Here is a 22,223-nt window from a genome sequence, read left to right on the forward strand (position 1 = left end):
TTTGTACGTGTGAGATACACCGTTTTATATCCTTTTTTCTATTCCGCTATTCAATATACACCCTTTTGGGGTGAAAAAAATTAAATTTGCGTCATACTTTGCATATTTGACTGTGAGATACACCCGTTGTATTTGTATACTGTTTTTCTATTCCGCTATTTAATAAACACCCTTTTGGGGTAAAAAAAATTAAATTGCGGCATAGTTTGCATATTTGACTGTGAGATACACCCGTGCGATACTGTTGTTGTTTTGTTCCGCTATTCAATAAACACCTTTCTAGGGCAAGATCATAAATTACAGAAATATGAGGAGACCGTCAAATAGGGGCCGTGGCCTGGGTCGTGGTGCTGCTGGTAGAGCTCCTGTTACAAGGAGAGGACGTGGTCGATCTGTGCCAGCTACACGCACAAGTGAAACACCTTCCTCAAGTGTGAGTAGGCGACAGAAACTGCAGCAGTATTTGGTAGGGCATCATGCGCCTCTAGAAGTGATGAGGCCAGAAGAAGTACAGGCGATAGTAGATTGGGTTGCTGACAGTGCCTCCAGTTCCTTCACATTGTCTCCCACCCAGTCTACTGCAGAAAGGTCAGAGTTGGCACATGCAGCCAATGTCCAACCGTCTTTCACCTCACCCCCTTGCAAATCAGGCAAGCAGTCTGAGCCCCAAGTCATGCAGCAGTATCTTCTTCTTTTTGATGACTCTGTCAGCAGGGTTTCCCAGGGCCATCCACCTAGCCCTGCCCCAGAAGTGGAAGAGATTGAGTGCAGCGATGCCCAACCACTTATTTCTCAAGATGAGTACATGGAAGGACTATCGCAGAACGTCTCCGATGATGACGAAACGCAGGTGCCAACTGCTGCGGCACTCAGAATTGTGGAGACCGACAAGGAGGGCAGGGGTGAAGACTGGGTGGAAGATGATGTGGAGGACGATGAGGTCCTCCACCCCACATGGAATGGAAGTCATGCAGGTGACCTGAGTAGTTTGGAGGAAGAGGCGGTGGTCGCACAGAGCCACCAGCACAGCAGAAGAGGGAGCAGGGTGCAAAAGCGGAGCGGGCGTGCCCTAGACACTACGCCTGCTACTGCCCAATAGGGATGATCGAACGGTTCGGGTCGACCATCGGTTCGGCCCGAACATTGGGTGTTCGAGGTTCGGCCGAATTTAGAACTTTTTGCCCGAAAAGTTCGGAATTCGGCAACCAGAACCGCCCAAAATGCAATGCTTCAGGAAATGGGCTTTAAAAGCCCATGATTGGACCAGAACCATTAGCAAAAGCCAATTGAGGGGGCAGGAGAATGCTAGGAATGTGATTGGAGTGACTAGGGGGTCCCTAGACCAATCATTAGTGAATACACCCCCCAGTATATAAGATCGCCCCCGTCATATTCCTAGCATTCTTATACTGGACATGGAAGAGAGTGGAAGCAGTTCTGTTAATTTTACTTTAAAAGTGTCATTTAGCTATTTATTAGTGTGAGGAAAGGGATATCTAGTGTAGTTAGAGTGCTCCTTTACACTTAAGTTAGCTTCAAAAATTCAGTTTCTATAGGGAAAGTATGAAGTGTCAGGGGACCGTAGTGTAGTGTAGGGTTAACTGACAGTGACTGCTATGGCAGGGTGACCAAACCCTTCCATAGCAGGGTGACCGCTATAGAGAAATGATCATTTCTCTGAATAGCTTCGGGACACCCTTATGGCTTCTCACCAGCCAAGCATTTTTTTATGCTGCAGGGGCTGCCACTGTCAGTGCTTTTTTGAGGACATGTTTGATGTCAGACATGACATCTGAACATGTGTATAGGGGATATATATACACATATATGTGTATATATACCCCTAGACATATATAGGTGTGATAGTAGCAGAAATAAATGCTTGCGCTAATGAAATCATTTACACAGATATATTTCTGCTACTATCACACCTATATATGTCTAGGTGTGTATATAAATATATGTATGTGTGTATATATACCACTATACACAAGTTCAGATGTTTTGCCTGCCTCAAAAGAACCAAAAAAAATGCCAAAAAAACGCTAGCGTCAAAAAAAAAAAAAATGCCCAGGTGTGTTTTTGCTGGCATTTTTTGGGGGGTTTTGGAGGCAGGCAAAACATCAGAACTTGTGTATAGTGGTGTATATACACACATACATATATTTATATACACACCTAGACATATATAGGTGTGATAGTAGCAGAAATATATGCTTGCGCTAATGAAATCATTTACAGTAATATATTTCTGCTACTATCACACCTATATATGGCTAGGTGTCTATATACATATAATTATGTGTGTATATATATATACCACTATACACAAGTTCAGATGTTTTGCTTGCCTCAAAAGAACCCCAAAAAATGCCAAAAAAACGCTAGCGTCAAAAAAAAATGCCCAGGTGTGTTTTTGCTGGCATTTTATGGGGGTTTTTGGAGGCAGACAAAACATCAGAACTTGTGCACAGTACCACTATACACAAGTTCAGATGTTTTTCCTGACTGCAAAGAACCCCAAAAAATGCCTGCTATTAAACCGGGAGAGAAGCAAACTACCTGTCCTGAAAGAAAGTGTTCTAATACAAACAATCTTTTTTTCTGGTTCTGGACATGCTACAGAGCTGAAACTTCACATGCACACCTTTTAGACCCCCCAGATACGAAATCCAAAGTAAAAGTCAAAAAATCTCTTTTTTTTTTTTCAATAATTGGCTTTTTTTTAATCAAAAATGACAATTTTTAAGAACTTTTTTTGTGTGATTTTGTGTCCGGGGGGTCTAAAAGGTGTACCTGTGAAGTTTCAGCTCTGTAGCATGTCCAGAACCAGAAAAAAAAGATCATATAGGTGTTAAAGGAGGGTCCCACATCCCTGTTCTACTGAAAAATTATCTTTTTTTTTTCATGGTTCTGGACATGCTACAGAGCTGAAACTTCACATGCACACCTTTTAAACCCCCCAGATACTAAATCCAAAGTCAAAATCAAAAAATCTCTTTTTTTTTTTTTTCTTTTTTTTTTAAATTTTTTCAATAATTGGCTTTTTTATCAAAAATGACAATTTTTAAGAACTTTTTTTTGTGTGATTAATAGTTAATGGGGCATGACCCAGAACCCTGGGCACTTTTTAGGGGCGTTTATTGGGTTTTAGGGCTTAAAAATTGTGTTTTTTGATTACCGAAGTTCGGGTCCCATTGATTTCACTGGGGTTCTGAAATTCGGGCCGAACTTTCGGGAAGTTCGGATGTTCTGGCCGAACCAAACTTTTCAAAAGTTCGATCATCCTTACTGCCCAACGCAGCAAGGGACCGAGCGCACCAAAGCCAGCTCAAAGGAGTTCTCTAGCGTGGAAGTTCTTCAGAAAATGTGCTGATGACAGGACACGAGTGGTTTGTACCCTGTGCAATCAGAGCCTGAAGCGAGGCATAAACCTTCTCAACCTGAGCACAACCTGCATGATCAGGCATCTAAGTGCAAAGCACGAGCTGCAGTGGAGTAGACACCTTCAAAACCAAGAAAGGTCTCTGGCTCCTCCTGCTTCCTCTTCTGCTGCAGTCTCTGCCTCTTCATCCACCTCTGTAGTGATACCGGCACCTGCCACCCCGCAAACAGACGATCTGTCAGCAACACCACCACCTGGGTCACCAACCATCTCCACAATGTCCCGTGGAAGCGTTCAGCTTTCCATCTCCCAAACACTTCAGAGGGAGAGGAAGTACCCCCCTACCCACCCGCGATCCCTGGCCCTGAATGCCAGCATTTCAAAATTCTTGGCCTGTGAAATGCTGTCATTCCGTCTGGTGGAGACGCACAGTTTTAAAAGCCTTATGTCGGTGGCTGTCCCACAGTACGTCATGCCCAGCCGCCACTACTTTTCCAGGCAAGCCATCCCTTCCCTGCACAACCAAGTGGGGGAAAAAAATCAGGTGTGCACTGCGCAACGCCATCTGTGGCAAGGTCCACCTAACTACGATACGTGGACCAGTAAGCACGGTCAGGGGCGTTATATCTCCCTAACGGCACGCTGGGTAAATGCAGTGGCGGATGGGCCTGAGGCGGATAGCAATTTGGCGCATGTCCTTCCACCACTGAGGATTGCAGGGCGCTTCAGTTTGCCTCCTGTTCCTAACTCCTCCTACTCCGCTTCCTCATCCTCTACAGCCTCCTCATCCGGTCAGTGTAACACCTTCACCACCAACGTCAGCACAGCCAGGGGTAAACGACAGCAGGCAGTTTTAAAACTTGCCTGTTTGGGAGAAAAACCACACACCGCGCAGGATTTGTGGAGGAGCATGGAACAGCAGACAAATGAGTGGTTGCTGCCAGCGAGCCTCAAGCCCGGCCTGGTGGTGTGCGATAACAGGCGAAATCTCATAGCAGCTCTGGGCCTAGCCGGCTTGATGCACATCCCTTGCCTGGCGCATGTGCTGAATTTGGTGGTGCAGAGGTTCCTTAAAAATTACCCCCGATATGTCAGAGCTGCTGCAGAAAGTGCGGGCCGTCTGTGCGCACTTTCGGAGTTCTCACCCTGCTGCTGCTCGCCTGTCAGCGCTGCAGCGTATTTTCGGCCTTCCCGCTCACCGCCTCATATGTGACGTGCCCACAAGGTGGAACTCCACCTTGCACATGCTGGAAAGACTGTGCGAGCAGCAGCAGGCCATAGTGGAGTTTCAGCTGCAGCACGCACGCGTGAGTCGCTCTGCGGAACAGCACCACTTCACCACCAATAACTGGGCCTCCATGCGAGACCTGTGTGCCTTGTTGTGCTGTTTTGAGTACTCCACCAACATGGCCAGTACCGATGACGCCGTTGTCAGCTTAACTATCCCACTTCTATGCCTCCTTCAAAAAACGATTCAGGCGATGATGGAAGAGGATGTGGCACAGGATGAGGAGGAGGAGGAGGAGTATGAAGAGATAACATTTCCAAGGCTTTCAGGGCAGTCATTCGCAAGTGGCTCCGAGGGTGGGTTCCTGCACACACAAACGCCAGGGACACAATTGTCCAGCAGGGGCACAGTTCTGGAGGATGAGGAGAAGGAGATGGAGGAGGAGGAACCATGTTCACAGCAGGGTGGCACCCAGACCATCTCATGGCCATCACTGTTGCGTGGCTGGGGGGATACAGAGGACACAGACCATACACCTCCCACAGAGGACAGCTTTTCGTTGCTTCTGGGCAGCCTGGCATACATGAACGATTGCATGTTGCAGTTTCTCCTTAATGACCGCTGAGTTTCCCACATTATAACTTGTGCTGATTACTGGGTGGCCACGCTGCTCGATCCTCGTTACAAGGACAATGTACCGTCCTTAATTCCCTCACTGGAGTGTGATCGTAAGATGCGCGAGTACAAGCGTACGCTGGTAGACGTACTGCTGGTGGCATTCCCACCTGACAGCGGGGGCACATTGGAAGCACAAGGCAAAGGCAGAGAAGGAGGAAGAGGTAGCCAACGCAGCCGGGGCACCGCCAGCACCTCAGAAGGCAGGGCTAACATGGCCGAAATGTGGAAAAGCTTTGTCAACATGCCACAACAACCAGCACCACCAGCTGATATGGAACGTCTTAGCAGGAGGCAGCATTTCACCAACATGGTGGAGCAGTATGTGTGCACACGCCTAGACGTACTGAATGACGGGTCTGCCCCCTTCAACTTCTGGGTCTCCAAATTGGGCACATGGCCTGAGCTTGCCCTTTACGCCTTGGAGGTGCTGGCCTGCAGCCAGTGTATTATCTGAACGTATTTTTAGCACGGCGGGGGACGTTATCACAGACAAGCGCAGCCGCCTGTCCAGAGCCTATGTGGACAAGCTCACATTCATTAAAATTAACCAGGCATGGATCCCACAGGACTTGTCTGTACCTTGTGCAGAATAAACATGTATACCGGTCTTACCCAGCCATTGTTGTATTTTTGATCTTTCTCACTCTTTTGGGGTGTACCCTAATGGAATAGTAGACAGGACTCCCTGGATTATTAATATATAACAGATAATAAATTAACAATAATGAGACACCACACAACATGTGGTTGGAAAATTTTTAAGGCTGCGGCCCTTTTTTTATTTGTTTATTTAAACAAACGTGATAAAAGATTTTCAACAATATTGTAAAACACTGAAAACAACCTGGTCACTATGACCCAGGTTGTAAGAATAAACAAATTCAACTTAACCACTTTACCGCTGAGTACCGTAGTACTACTGCGGCAAAGTGGCACGATCCCGTCTGACGACGTAGACCTACGTCGCCAGACTCCTCCCCCTGTAGGCGGCGCTCGCGTGCCGCCGGAGGCGCGCTCCCGCTGTTTTCATTCACAGCGGGAGTCGGGCCAGGGGAGGAGCAGCGGCGATCGCCGCTGCTCTGCCCCGATCGTCGGGAAATCCAGTTTGGAGATCCGCCCGCCTGTGTAAACAGAGCGGGCGGATCTCCTCAGTGACAGGGAGTGACAGATCGGAGTGTTCAGCATAGCTGGACATCCTATCTGTCCCTGTCTCACACAGTAACCCCCCCCCCCCCCACACACGTCAGTAAGCACCAGGCATACATTAACCCCTCCCTCTCCAATAAAATTAACCCCTTCCCTGCCAGTGTCATTTTTACAGTAACAGTGCATATTTATAGCACTGATTACTGCAGTAATGTCACTGGTACCCCCAAAAGTGTCAAAAATGTCAGTCAAGGGTCCGATCTGTTTGCCGCAATGTCGCAGTCCCGCAAAAAAAAAAAAATCGCAGATCGCCGCCATTACTCGTTAGTAAACGCAATAACATTTGCGCAAACCAATCAAAATATGCTTATTGCAATTTTTTTTTACCAAACATGGGTAGCAGAAAACAAATTGGCCAAAAATTTAAAAAAAAATTGGTTTTTACATCTTTTTTGGGGGGAATTTTATATAAAAGAATGTTAAAAATATTGTTATTTTTTCAAAATAAACGCTTTTTTTTGTTTATAGCGCAAAAAGTAAAAATCGCACAGGTGATTGAATACCACCAACAGAAAGCTCAGTTTGTGAGAAAAAAAGGACGTAAATTTCGTTTGGGTACGGCGCCGCATGACCGCGCATTTGTCAGTTAAAGTCGCACAGCGCCGAATCGCAAAAAGTGGCCCAGACGTAAGACAGCAAAATGCTTTAGTGGTAAAGTGGTTAATAAAATTATCCAGAACAACATTAATACACAGAACAAATCGTATATATATATATATACAGTATATATATATACATTGTTCCCCTTTGCAAAACACAAAGGTGAAATTTGAGCGGGAACAGCGGCTGAATAACCCCAGGTCATAAAGGTCAACTAAACTTTTCCCAGCCACAATTTTACCTCACCCTGTGACTGCTAATAACTAGCCTACACCAAGTTATAATCCCTGTCCCCATCCCATGAGGAAAAGGGGGCACAAAATGATGCCCCTTTTCCTTTCATTTAGAAAAAAATAAAATTAAAAACAAAAACCAGTGTTGGCTACCTTGTCCTCCTCCACCGCCACTTCCACCTACACCACCACATCCACCGCCACCTCAACCTCCTACTCCATATGGACCTCATCCTCCTAGATCAAGATTATTATTTTTTATTTTCATGTATTTTATGTTATTTTAAGTTGTTTCCCTATCCACATTTGTTTGCAGAGCCCTTGCCATGCTCTTAAAAACATTTTGCTGCCATTTGCAGCCCTCTAGCCCTTTCCATGACTTTTTTAGAGCCATTTTAGTGCTCAAAAGTTTGGGTCCCCATTGACTGGGGTTCGGGGTCAAGTTCGGGTTAAGTTCGGGTCCCGAACTCGAACTTTTTTGCGACGTTCGGCCGAACCCGTCGAACATCCAGTTGTCCGCTCAACTCTACTTACTTTAAAACCCCAACCCCTGTCAGACCATAGCCCACCTCCTCATCTGGCCAAAACAGCAGTGTTAGATGACTGGGCTTAGCCAATCGTGTGGAACTATCGCAACAACACCAACCATTATTGAGGCTTGGGGACAGAGAAGGAGGAAATAAAAGCATGGAACATGTGTCCTGTGCTTCAATGATATAACACCACAGTACTCTGTTACCCCCAAGACCACCAGAATAGGGTTCCTCATGAGGGACGCCTTTAGCACCTGTGGTATGAGGAATTCAGGGAGGAGAGTTTCAGAGAACTTGCCTGAAAAAGACCAAAGGAAGCAGACAGGTAAGGGTAAAAATAGTACAAAAATGTATTTCATTAGTAATTAATTTCTTGATAGGGACAGTAGCTGCATCCTATTGACCTTGGGGATAAAAAATAAGAATTCTGGTGCTAGGTAGAGTTTTTCATTTATATAGTAGTCAGTCTTGTAGCCCTGTAAGGATTGCCCTCAGTAAGCTGCCATACCATGCACAGGAAAGTACTATTAGGCAGGTTAAACTTAACAGGTGCTGACCAAAGAAACAAACTGTGTGTGATAAAGAGACAGCTAGGGCCATTTACTGTGTTTGGATGTATTGTACTCTAGTGGTAAGAAATATCAAATAACACTAAAATAAAAGCACATATTGTATTGCTTCTTTGTTTTTTAAGAATGCTAATATTTTAGAGTTAATTTCCTAAAGACAAACAGACATTGCAAGGGAAGTTGTACTTTGCAAGGGAATTTTACCCCACACTTAATGAATAAAGTTAAGGTCTGCTGGCTTCCATCGTCCAATCATATGCAAGTAAAAATGTTTTTTTTTATTTTCTTTGTGTGTGATTGGGTATTCTTTGCAAATTGAAATATCACCTCATTCACTAAGCCCTGGGGAAAATGCCCTTGCAAAGTGCAACTTCATTTGAAAAGCCAACAGACTATTTGCCTTTAGTAAACCAACCCTTATTGTCTTACCAGTTCAAGGAACAACAAGCAAACACATTTCAGTGACAATAGCTTGTCCAGCAGTCCTCCAGAGGACCTAACTTAAACGTAAAAATGTTTCTAGAATGTTGGAAAATGAATGAAGATAGTGGGTGGAAGCTAGGAGAGGTTTCCTTGATTATTTAGGGGCCCTTAGCCAATCCCCAGGTTGGGGGCCTGGCAGGGAACTAAGAAGCCTATAAATAGACATGAGCCATGCCAGCGGGGGAGCTGGGTGGAACATGGAGAAGCAGTGTTGAAGAGAGTTTGTCAGTGGCCCTTGAGGGACCGCTTCCAGGGAGGGGCTGGGGAGGCTGGTCTGGAAGGATCCCACCACAGCAGGAATTTGGAGGCACCCTAACCAGAGAGGCAGTGGAGAGAGCAAGGGGAAACAGTGAGTAGTTCCACCCGCTCGGACCGGAAGTGACGTGGTGCATGAGAGTAACGGCTTGACGCATTTTGCTCTGCCAATCAGAGCATTCTCAAAAGGATTCTGATTGCTTTTGAGAATGCTCTGATTGGCAGAGTGAAACGCGTCAAGCCGTTACTCTCACGCACCACGTCACTTCCGGTCCGAGCGAGTGGAACGCATAGGAAAGTTTGGTGTCCCCGAGATAGGAGCCGATACCGCATATTTGATTTGTAACGCTGTAAGTGCAATCTTAATTAATCTTTAATAAAGTTAGTAATACTGCACAATGAGGTCTCTCTCCATTTGACTTTTATGGTGGATTTATTCCTGGATGGTACAAATTGGAAACTGCTGCGATCTGAGTGTGAGGAGATATTGATCTGAGGTGCTGCTAACCTGGTGCTTTCCTGGGTTCCTGGCCGTTGTTTATGCTAATATGGCTTGATTTCTCTTACAGTCCGGTGAGTAGGAGACTGAGAGGGGAGCACCCGGACGCATGAGCACTGAGCACTTTGATCATCCCAATATTTGGTGTAAGACAGCAGACAAGCACTGAGCACTGAGCACTTTTTGTATGAATTTGGAAAATTAATTTATTAATATTTATTGTCACCGAGCACTGGACACTTTAACATTGGAATAACTATATGTTTACACTAATGAGTTTAATAGCATCAATATTTATTTATAATTCATTATATTCGTGGATATTTTTTGGATAAGTTTTGGATTTATGTATCTATGATAATGAGTTTTACATCACTTAGCACTTTATAATACATCTCACATGGTATGGTATTTATTTAAAAGATATGTGTAAGATGCTGTTCACTCCACATTGCTACTTTACCAAGGGACTTCAAGTTCCTAGCCTGTAATGGGCTGTTGCTGAACTAACTAGAGACTGTTAGTTCCCCCAGGAGTGAACCAGTAGGAGCTGTATAAGGGAACCAGGTTTGTGCAGATGGAAGGAAGAAGTGGAATCTTTAAATAGTGAGGAAGATGTTCCTGGTTTTGATTGTTGGCCTTTTTTAAGTTGGGTATCCTGTAATCCCTTACCCCATCCAAGTTATCATCCCCTAATAAAACAACAACAAAAAAAAACAAGCCAAAGTTCTGATCACTGTGTCTGGATACAAGAAGGAAATGCTGTGTGACTGGCTGTGCACACCCTGACATCAGCAACTCCTATGGGGGAAGTGTTATACTAGTATGACAATTTTATTTTTAACTTACCAAATTACAGTCTAACCGAATTTTGGCAGCATCGCTCATCATGCCATATCACTGTATATTGAAATCTTTACTGTATTGTGTATATTAAAACGGAGTTCCACCTAAAACAAAAGAAAATACATAAAAATACCCCCGGGACAGTCAGAGCTAGTGCATTCCACAATGGATAGCCTCTGAACTGTCTTGGGTTGCACTTACCTTTTAGAAGAAATACTTACCTTGAAAATGTATTGTCTAGCGCTGCCATCTCAGGTGTGGGCAGCTGAAGCCAGCGCGATCCTCTTCTGCGTCCTTTTCCGTCCTCTTCGGTCCCACGATGCACTGCACCGGCCCCGCCGTCACTTCCGGGGGGCTACAGCGTCATCCCTGCACAGCTTCTGGGCATGCTCAGAAGCTGTTTAGCAAGGTATGACGTTCCTGCACCGGAACTGACGTCGGGGTCGGTGCAGGCGCATTGATTCCTGGGAGCGATGACTTTCAGCTCCCAGGAATCATTGCAAGCCAGGAATGACGACTCGCCGTGGACGCCGAGGGAGTAAGAGGAAGTAAGGTAAGTATATTATCTTCTAAACAAGGTAAGTGAAAAAAAAAATTGCGATTATCCAATCGTTTTTCAGGTGACCCGGAGCAAGAAGATAGACCGAAGTTAAATTTTACTTTAAGTTTTTTTTCTTTTCTTTCAGAGATCAAATTCAGGAAACAGAAATGCGCCTAAGGTCATCCATCTCGCAGATTTTGAAATGTAATTATGAACAGGACAACATAACCTCCCCGGTGCTATTACCACTTGCTGACTGCATTATCAGTGCTTGGATACTGGAATTCATCAGTAAAAATGAAGATGAATACATTAAGAATCTGGAGAAGACATTAAAGCTGCTACAGCCCGGAGGCCAGCTGATACTTATTGCAGGATTAGATGCAACTTACTGGATTGTTGCAGGAAAACGGTTCCATTGTTTAAAATATAATGAGGAGTTTGTGAAAAATGCCTTTGGTAAGGTGGGTTTGGTCGTTGATTACTGTGCAGTGCAGAAGAGAAGCAATGTCAGCGATCTCACTGATTATAAAGCTGTGATGTTCATTGTAGGACGCAAAGGGGAATAGATGATTGGAGCCAATAGCATTAATGTCAGTGTGGAAATCTTACAAGGAATCTACAGGCAACAAATAGAATTAATCATTGACCCAATAATAGCAGTCAGAAATCACAGCAGCTGTGCTAAAGTCAGAAAAGTCATTTTGCATTAATCTGTGTTAAATTGTGTTAACAAATGTCACTATCTTAATAAAGATCATTCAGAATATAAATGTGTGTTGAGTTGTCTTGGAACGATATTGTAAACCTTTTATGTATACAACATATCTTTTTATCTATTTATTGGTAACCAACGCATTTCAGGACATTTTACGGTGATGCTCTCATCAGAATATGGATAAAGATTATACAAAAATACAATATCAGATGCAGTGTATGGATAATATATTAGAAAACAGAAAAAAATAACATTATCAGGTTCAGTACCTAAACATTAATAGTTTATGAGGAGATAAAATATAGAAGAGATTCAATTAATAAGTGTTGTACAGGATGGCAGGGATGGGCCCTGGATGGCAGCTACATTTCCCCACTATTTGGGTTGTTTTCCCTAAACTGCTTGCCTTCCGGGCACCTTTACCCCCTTCCTGCCCAGGCCAACTTTCAGCTTTTAGCGCTGTTACACTTTGAATGATAATTGCGCAGTCATGCAACACTGTACCCACATTAATTTTTTTTAATAATTGTTTTCATACAAATAGAGATTTCCTTTGGTGGTATTTAATCACCACATGTTTTTTTTTTTTTGCTAAACAAAGAAAAAGACCAAAAACTTGGAAAAAAAATCATAGTTTGTTATAAAATTTTGCAAACAGATAATGTTTCTCCTGCACTGATAGGCGCTGATGAGGCTGCACTGATAGGCACAGATAGGCTGCATTAATGGGCACTGATGAGGTGGCACTAATGGGCACGGATGAGGCAGCACTGGTGGGCACTGATGAGGAGGCACTGATTTAGCTGCACTGAGAGGTGGCACTGATGGGCACTGATAGGTGCCCATCAGTGCCACCTCTCAGTGCAGCTGAAACATGTCTGCATAATCACCACATGTCTGCATAATCACCACATGTTTTTTTTTTTTTTGCTAAACAAAGAAAAAGACCAAAAACTTGGAAAAAAAATCATAGTTTGTTATAAAATTTTGCAAACAGATAATGTTTCTCCTGCACTGATAGGCGCTGATGAGGCTGCACTGATAGGCACAGATAGGCTGCATTAATGGGCACTGATGAGGTGGCACTAATGGGCACGGATGAGGCAGCACTGGTGGGCACTGATGAGGAGGCACTGATTTAGCTGCACTGAGAGGTGGCACTGATGGGCACTGATAGGTGGCATTGATAGGCAGCACTGATAGGGGTCACTGATGGGCACTGGTAGGAGGCACTGATGGGCATTGGTAAGTAGCACTGATAGGTGGCAGTAATGAGGAGGCACTGATGGGCACTGATTTGCAGCACTGGTGGGCAGAGTTGCTGTTAGAAATCACGGGGCCCCATACAGCCCCATACAGCCTACCTGACAGCCAGCCCCCCCTTCCTTGCCAATAGTGACCGAGGACATACATTTATCAGTCTCTTTCTCTGCAGCCTCAGCAGCACAGATTATTGAAGAGGAAATGCTCTGAGGCTTCCTGCTCATTCGCAAACTGAAGCATAATAAACACAGTTTACTATGCTTTGGTGATGAAAGGACACAGGAGTGATTGGTTACCGATCGCTTACTGTGTTCATTCAAGAAAGGAAGGGGCCACTAAATTACATATCTACTGGCCCCTTCCCTCACTCTCTATCCTGAAACATTGCAGTAGCTTCCGGCGGGAGGGGAGAGGAGGGAAGCCAGAAGTGCTGCGGGGGAAAGGGACAAACAGGGGGCCTGGACAGCAGATGGAAGGGGCATGTGTGTAGGACCAATCCCCATGCAGTGCAGCTGGAGGGAGAAAGAGGAAGAGAAGCTGGCACCGTTGCAAGGAGAGGCAGAAGAGGAACAGTGGCTGCAATAAGTACAGCCGGCCATGCTGCTTAGCAAGTGCCCTGGCCCCCTTTTGAACTTATGGGGCATGGGTCCAGTATGGGAGGGCTGGCTGTACTGCCTTATCAGCAGGCCTGCTATAGGGCACTGATTGGCAGCACTGGTGGGCACTGTTCAGACTGCACTTATAATCACAACACTGATAATCAGTGCCCTGATTATTAGTGCTGATGTCCCTTTACCACAAGCCGGTTATTGGCTCTCTTTTTCTCTCCTCATGCGTTAAAGGGTTCACCCATTTGCATCAGAGTCCAGAAAAAAGAGGAGGAAACACTCAGAACCTGTGTGGGAAGTGGAGTAGAGAAGAACACAGCAAAATGAGCCATGTGGGCTAGCGTGTGGCTGAGAAAAGGTTGCTGAACCAAAGGGGGGTTATGTTGGGACTTTAAATGAGACCATATTGAGTCTCCAATCCTATATGCAACAAGGCAAAAAAACTAAATTAAAATTTGGGACTTTGTGTGAGGAGTGACCAGTTTGAAAATTGGACATAAACATATTTGATAAACAAAGAAAACAAAAAGATATAATAAAAATTGTATGTTTATTAATACATCTGAAGACTAATGATAGTAAAGCCAATATCTCTAGATAAAAATATGTAACCAATACATTTAGGGTAAACATGAATAATAACCATGTAGGTATAAATGGTATAGTAGAACCATAACAATATTATAAGGTATTGGAACAATGTCCTGATAGTAGATATTGGCATAAATACATAGATTGAAGAATTGAAGAAGGTTGCTGAACACTAATGACCTTCCTATGGGGACCCGTTAGGCACCCAGGAGTTTTCCAACATTCTATTTAAGGAGAAGTGTGTCTGGCAGTGAGCTGAGCATTTATGTTTTGTACCAACAATTTTTGCTTCCAGAGGACAAGCTATTTTTTTTCTATTGGCCTGTTTTTGACAGTGAAAGGGACTATTTGCTTTTAATAACCTGCTTGGCTGATGATCTCTGACTCCAATATTATAAACTACTTTTTGTAAACCAATCGCATAACAAATAAATTACTTTAAATATTAGTTAGATATACACATTTACAGGTAAGTAGTCTGGATGACTACCTATAGCGCTTGCTTTAAAATAATTACAATATATATTAAAGTGAATAAATACATTTCATAAAATTAATAGTGATCAATATATGTGAAAATAGTCAAATCTTATTTCATATAGAATGTCCAAGGTAAAAAGTCCAATAAATATACAATATAAAATAAGTCCTTTGTGCAAACTTCCAAGCAAAAAAGTGCAATTATTATGCAGAATAAAGTGAGTCCTTTGTGCAAAACTTCCAGACGAAAAGGTGCAAGTCCTCAGTTCGATGATTACTCAATCCACTCAGTGGTAATCCTTACATTTAAAATATCGTCATGACAGAGGTAAGATTCAATCACTTACCAGATGTTGGGGGTCATGTGTGCCTTATAGCACCACGACCAATCAAGCTTGTATAGCCGTCCAGGCTAAAGATGGCTTGCTCCAGGTGGATGAGATGGTGGGATCCCCCTCTGTCTCCTCTCCCCTCGTGCCAAAAAAGGAGTATGGAAAAAAAAGGGAGCTAATTGAGTAATCATCGCGCTGAGCACTTGTACCTTTTCGTTTGGAAGTTTTGCACAAAGGACTCACTTTATTCTGCATAATAATTGCACTTTTTTGCTTGGAAGTTCGCACAAAGGACTTATTTTATAATGTATATTTATTGGACTTTTTACCTTGGACATTCTATATGAAATAAGATTTGACTATTTTCACATATATTGGTCACTATTAATTTTATGAAATGTATTTATTCACTTTCATATATATTGTAATTATTTTAAAGCAAGCGCTATAGGTAGTCATCCAGACTACTTACCTGTAAATAACTTTTATCTTCTATAGCAGCTGCTACGAATACACACTATTTTTAAAATATTTTATGCACAAAATTAATTGTCATTCACAGGAATTTTATTATTTATTCACATATTTATAATATTAAATAAACACGTGGCGTGGGGCATATACACTAGTATATTCCTTAAAGATATACACATTATCTTGTCCTGGGTGGAGGAACTGCCAACTTTATTATCAAACTCACTCTTTCACTTACCGACGTTTCTGGCTCTCTTATTTTCCAAGTGGTTTAGTGCAATATCCTGTTTAGGATTGCTTTTTCCCATATCCCCCCCCCCCCAAAAAAAAAAAAAAAGTGGGCTATACTCTTTAAGTCAGATAAATATAAAATATTGCATACACATACATAATATTTACTAATAATATTTCTAGCCACATATAGAGCTCTCAGCTCTTTTATACAGCTCAGTAGCTCAAGCAAAAATGTGTTGCAGAACGGTATGAGTCAGAAGACAAGCATTTCCAACTTTCCTTTAATTTTTCTGTATATAAAGCCTGGTACACACTAACAGGTTTTTTTTTTCCTAAAACCCAGCGTGCTGAACAAAAAAAATTGAAGAGCTTGGGCGGAGCCGCTGTACTTACTATTCCACGTTGGTATAGTGATCTCCCCCCGCTAAGATATTGTGTTCTGACAGGGGATCATCCCCCCCACCCCCCGACCCCCCCGGCCAGAAAAAAAAAAAAAAGGTGTTCCTTTAATTGCAGCGGGGCACCGGCCAATGCTGCTGCTATGGAGGGGGTGGGGTTTTTATCCTCATGTGCTTTTTTTTCTGATGCTTATTGGTGGCCCTTTAGAATGTGCCCCGAACACTCCCACCTCTTGCTTGCCGTCCTGTGATTGGTGTGGTGGCGGTGGGCGGTGCTTGGGCGTCACCGTCTCCTTCCCGCCTGAGCCGGCCCAGACGATGGTCTTTTATCTCAGCTAGCTTGCTGAAGGAGGACGCCGTCGCTGTGTGAGAGGAGGAGAGAGGAGCCAGAGCCTAAGCGTTCCTATCCCGACTCCCGACCCCTGCTGCCTGCTGTGAGCCTCAGCCTGACTGTTATGTCTTCAGTACTGTAAGTGACTACTTCGTTCGTGTTTCAGCCAGAAAATAGCCTCTTGTCTGATCCCATTATTTTTAGAATACATGACGCCCCCCACTCCCTCTGGATGGTTTATGCTCGCAGCTAGGTAAGAGTAGTAAAGGAGCTCTTGTATTGTATTTGGGGGGAGAATCAGCATTTTTTTAGGGCCCCTCATACGATGCTGCCCTCCCCTCACACACACACAGTACCAGTAGTGTCCTCCTCCCCCCCCCCACCTCTCAGGTAGGTCTTTCTCCTCCCCAGGCTCCCCATATTATGTAGTGACCTAACCTGGTTGTGGCTGTATTGATTAGAGAGCACACAGCATGTGCTGATATCTTCCACACACACAGTGCTATTTCACTGCTTGATAGGCTTATTTTAGGCCTGGTTGACATGTATGCAGGTTTGCACAGAAGCCCATTCGTTTGAATGGGCTGCCATGCCTGCGTTTTCTGCAGAAAAAATGCAAGTGGCCTTGAAATCACTGCATTTGGACCATGCGATTTCCCTACAGTTATTGCATCAGCAAACATGCTGCATTTTTAGATGCGTGGGCCACACTTTAAAAAAAAGTGCATTTGCGTATGCAGGAACCACAGGAAAGTCGCATGGAGCAAAAGCAGCGATTTCATGGCCACTACATTTTATAAATGAATGATGCATGCACTTTTTTTTCTGCAGGAAACGCAGGTATGACAGCCCATTTAAATGAATAGGCTGCTGTGCCTGTGCAAATGTGGGCTGCCAATCTGCATACATGTGAACCAGGCCTAAAGCAGTAGTAAAGTCATTTTATAAAATAAAAACTCTGATTCCCCTGCCAGTTTGTCTAAATGTGCTAGTATGCACAGCATACTAGCACATTATGACAAACGTACCTGCAAACTGAGTCTTTCATTCCACCCCTTGGTCCTTGGCACATCTCTCTTCTCCCTGTCTTCTTTCTGGGTTCTCAACCTTTGACCGCTTGAATGGACAGGCTGCAGTAACATCACTCCTGCACATGTGCACGGGGGTAACATAGCCGTAACACACAGAGCATTCTCTAAATGTTATGTGAGCTGCGCATGCGTGACTCAAATCCTCAAATCACATTATCACTGACAGGCAGGGGGACATTTATAACAGAAGAGACCACTAGGATCTATTCTGTTATAACCACATCAGTACCAGGCACTTGTGCCCCCCTCCTGCCCAGGCCAATTTTCAGCGCTGTCACACTTTGAATAACAATTTCCATCAGTTTGGTGCACTTTGATAAGGGGCACTGTAATGTATAAAGGGGCTTTGTGATAAGGGGTACTGTAATCTGTAAGGCTTTTTTCACAGCTAGGCGTCCCGAATCACAGGCGTAATCGCCGCCATTCTGCCTGCAATCCCAAATCGCTGGATGCCGTTGTGATCCCCATCACTTTTAAGTGTACCCCGATTGTGGCGCAACTTTGTCAGGATTGTCACCTGACATATCACAGTAAAATCATGGAAACAGAATTGTGGTACTCCTGTCGCCCAAAAGAAGTTCTTTTTACAGTGAGTCAAAGTCATGCAATTTTTTTACCGCATTTCTTGCCGCGAAGCAATGCCTATTACATTTTTCTGTTTGCGCCCCCCCCCCCCCCAAAAAAAAATTTGAGCACCAGCCGCCACTGGATACCTGAATTTTATTGTAAGTTATCTATTGTCCTTTAATAAAATTATCTTATATACCACACAATGGAGTCTTTATCTATTTCTCATGAGTGAACTGCCAAGGGGATATATACCTCCAATTTGTGTAGCTATCTATCCAAAACTCCCTATAAACTGAGCCAGTACCACCATTGGAGTTCCACAGAGGATTATTATACCTATGAAAACGCCTTATTTATCCATCATTGAGGTGAGCGGCCACTGCACTCAATGTTGGATTCTGTGTTGGGATCTACTCACATCGGTGACACTGTTTGAATTGATTGTTCCCATCATGTTTTGGATCCCCCATTTTTTTTTGCTTTATAAACATTTACTTTCTGCACATTCACATGGACTTTTTTTTATTGATTTTTTATATTAATTGTCACTTTATGAATATTTCGATTAAGTGCAGTTTACCCTTTTCACAGGGCTTTATGCTTTGGAATCCATTGATATAAATTATTGTTTTAAGAGTGTTATACTGTTTGATATTGTTTGTGATTGGATTTTTCACATTTATTATTGGAATTAGCACCAATTTTTACACAAATTTTGAATTTTTTATCGGTATGTGGTGACACTACAGAAATTGGCAGCTTTTTTTTATTGTTGTTTCATAGATTTTATCACTTACATATTTCACCTTATTATTATTCTCATTTACTTCACTGGTAGCGCATTGGTCACTTGCCTATTTTTCAGTTGGGTATATTTACCCCTTTCTCCATTGCCTTTTGCCTTCCTTTTTTGTTCAGCTATTTGTGTGGCCCCATCAGATAGCCACTTTGCTTTCCTGCATTTCTTCTTCTTTGGAGTGGTTTTCATTGCTGCGTCTTGTACGATTTTACACACTTCCTTCCATAGTTCCTCAGGCACTCTGTCTATCAGATGTAATTCCTTAAATCTGTTTGTCACCTCCACTAAGTATTCACAAGGGATCTGATTTAGATCATATTTGAAATGTCTAGTGCTGTTTCCCACTTTCTTCAATTTAAGCCTGAATTTTGCCATAAAAAGTTCATGGCCTGAGCCACAGCCCGCTCCAGGTCTTGTTTTGACTGACTGTATAGAGCTTCTCCATCTTTGGCTATAGAGAATATAATCAATCTGGTTTCTTTATTGGGTATTATTTGCAAAGTGAAATATCACCTCATTCACTAAGCACTGAGAAAATGCCCTTGTAAAGTAGAAGAAGCAGGTACCGGGTCACATGTGAAGTTATACTGTTCGGAAGCCCATCTCCCGGGTTAACAGATTGGGATCTCCAGTGGTCACTGGGAAAAGATGCCTCCTTCTGATGTCTGGTGCTTGTGATCTGGTGAAGAAAACCTGAAGGGAGTCTGCAAAAGACCTGAGACTGGGAAGGAGATTTGTCTTCCAACAAGACAATGATCCAAAACATAAAGCAAAATCTACACTGGAATGGTTCACAAATAAACATATCCAGGTGTTAGAATGGCCAAGTCAAAGTCCAGACTTGAATCCAATCGAGAATCTGTGGAAAGAACTGAAAACTGCTGTTCACAAACGCTCTCCATCCAACCTCACTGAGCTCGAGCTGTTTTGCAAGGAGGAATGGGCAAACATTTCAGCCTCTCGATGTACAAAACTGATAGAGACATACCCCAAGCGACTTACAGCTGTAATCGCAGCAAAAGGTGGCGCTACAAAGTATTAACTTAAGGGGGCTGAATAATTTTGCACGCCCAATTTTTCAGTTTTTTATTTGTTAACAAAATTTGAAATATCCAATAAATTTCGTTCCACTTCATGATTGTGTCCCACTTGTTGTTGATTCTTCACAAAAAATTACAGTTTTATATCTTTATGTTTGAAGCCTGAAATGTGGCAAAAGGTCACAAAGTTCAAGGGGGCTGAATACTTTCGCAAGGCACTGTATGTGTTTATATACTGTACATAATAATAACCAATAATTTGTTACTACTATATTTAGCTAAAGCTTTAGCTTGGTTTTTCTTTTAAACCAGCACCAGGGACAGTAGTAACAAATTACTTTTTCAAGGTACCTGCAGTAGGTACGGACAGAAACTGCATGGGGGGCAATTACAAGATTTGCTGACCAGGGTATTTGTGGCCGTTGAAATGTTCAACATTTTGTCATGTTACAAACAAAAAACGTAAATGTTTTTTATTGGGATTTTTTGTGATAGACCAACACAAAGTGGCACATAATTGTGAAGTGGAAGGAAAATGATAAATGGTTTTCAAATTTTTTTACAAATAAATATCTGAAAAGTGTGGCATGCATTTGTATTCAGTCAATACTTTGCACAACCAACTTTCACTGCAATTGCAGCTGCAAGTCTTTTTGGGGATGTCTCAAGCTCTGTCAGATTGAATGGAGAGTGTCTGTGTACAGCAATTTTCAATTCTTGCTACAGATTCTCAATTGCATTTAGGTCTGGGCTTTGACTGGGCCATTCTAACACATGAATATGCTTTGATCTAAACCATTCCATTGTATCTCTGGCTGTATGTTTAGGGTCGTTGTCCTGATGGAAGGTGAACCTCCGCCCCAGTCTCAAGTCTTTTGCAAACTCTAACAGGTTTTCTTCTAAGTTTTCCCTGTTTTTGGCTCCATCCATCTTCCCATCAACTCTGACCAGCTTCCCTGTCAATGCTGAAGAAAAGCATCTCCACAACATGATGCTGTCACCATGTTTCACGGTGGGGATGTTGTGTTCAGGGTGGTGTGCAGTGTTAGTTTTCCGCCACAAATAGCGTTTTGCTTTTAGGCCAAAATGTAAAATTTTGGTCTCAATTGACCAGAGCACCTTCTTCCACATGTTTGCTTAGTCCCCCACATGGCTTCTCGCAAACTGCATACAGGACTTCTTATGACTTTCTTTCGGCTTTCTTCTTCTCTTCCATAAAGGTCAGATTTGTGGAGTGCACGACTAATAGTTGTACTGTGGACAGATTCTCCCAACTGAGCTGTTGATCTCTGCGGCTCCTTCATAGTTACCATGGGCCTCTTGGCTGCTTCTCTTATTAATGCTCGCCTTGCCCGGCCTGACAGTTTAGGTGGACGTCCATGTCTTGGTAGGTTTGCAATTGTGCCATACTCTTTCCATTTTTGAATAATGGTTTTAACAGTGCTCCGTAGGTTTGGAAATTCCCCTGTTATGGAACTTTGTAGGCATTTAAATCATAAAACGAGTATATTAATAAATACAGGCTTTATTAATAATTCATCAATTAAAAACAAGAATTGCAAAATATACATGGAATAAGTAACTGAAATTACACCAACTAGATTGTGCAACGATACTATAGACTGATGTATTGTACCCCGATGCATTTCAGAGGCTGTGCAACTCCTTCATCAGGAATATAGGAGGTATAATTTTTCCACAATGTAAATACATAGGCCAGAAACATACTGTACATACATTAACAGTAAATACATATGAATTACTAAATCTCAAAATTACAAATATTCACATGATGCAACAGTAAAGATTGCATGTATCATTAAAAACAGAGTCTCAAAAACTCCTGCCTATTCTGCCCAACCTTGGAGGTAACGCATGTTATCCTGAATACAGATCGATATTGAAGAGAAGTATCAATGGAAATACTGCACTCAGCTTGGAAGACCAGGAAACTTTGAGGCCTAGCAGACAAGGTCCTATAATCCAAAGAGATATCACGTGATAATTATAATGTAGAGATTCTGAAGCATGTGTATAAAAGACATGTTAAAAGATAGTCCAGCCTACCTGCATCAGTGGAATCGTTACGATAGGGGACAACCTCACAGCATATATTAGTAGTGTTAATATAAGCTAAAAGGCAAAATAAGTATGTATATATATGTCAATATATATATCTATATATGCAAAAGAATATATATGTGCATATGTGCATGCATGCCACAAATGGCATACACA

At 42.9% G+C, this 22,223-nt stretch overlaps 1 protein-coding gene across 1 annotated transcript in view; it reads left to right on the forward strand.

Moving 5' to 3' along the window:
- The window catches only part of LOC309568074 (indolethylamine N-methyltransferase-like), a gene marked incomplete at its 5' end in the record, with an annotated part of 50,503 nt that extends 38,769 nt beyond the window's left edge, over positions 1–11,734 (forward strand). Inside the window, one exon of the mRNA XM_082273644.1 lies at positions 11,202–11,734. Coding sequence (XP_082129770.1) covers positions 11,202–11,625 — 424 coding nt within the window. The 3' untranslated portion in view covers positions 11,626–11,734. The remainder of the gene's footprint in view (positions 1–11,201) is intronic.
- Positions 11,735–22,223: the final 10,489 nt, after the last annotated feature.

This window comes from Pelophylax lessonae, assembly GCF_965119305.1.
Source record: "Pelophylax lessonae genome assembly, chromosome: 12".
In the NCBI taxonomy this organism is placed as follows: Eukaryota; Metazoa; Chordata; class Amphibia; order Anura; family Ranidae; genus Pelophylax; species Pelophylax lessonae.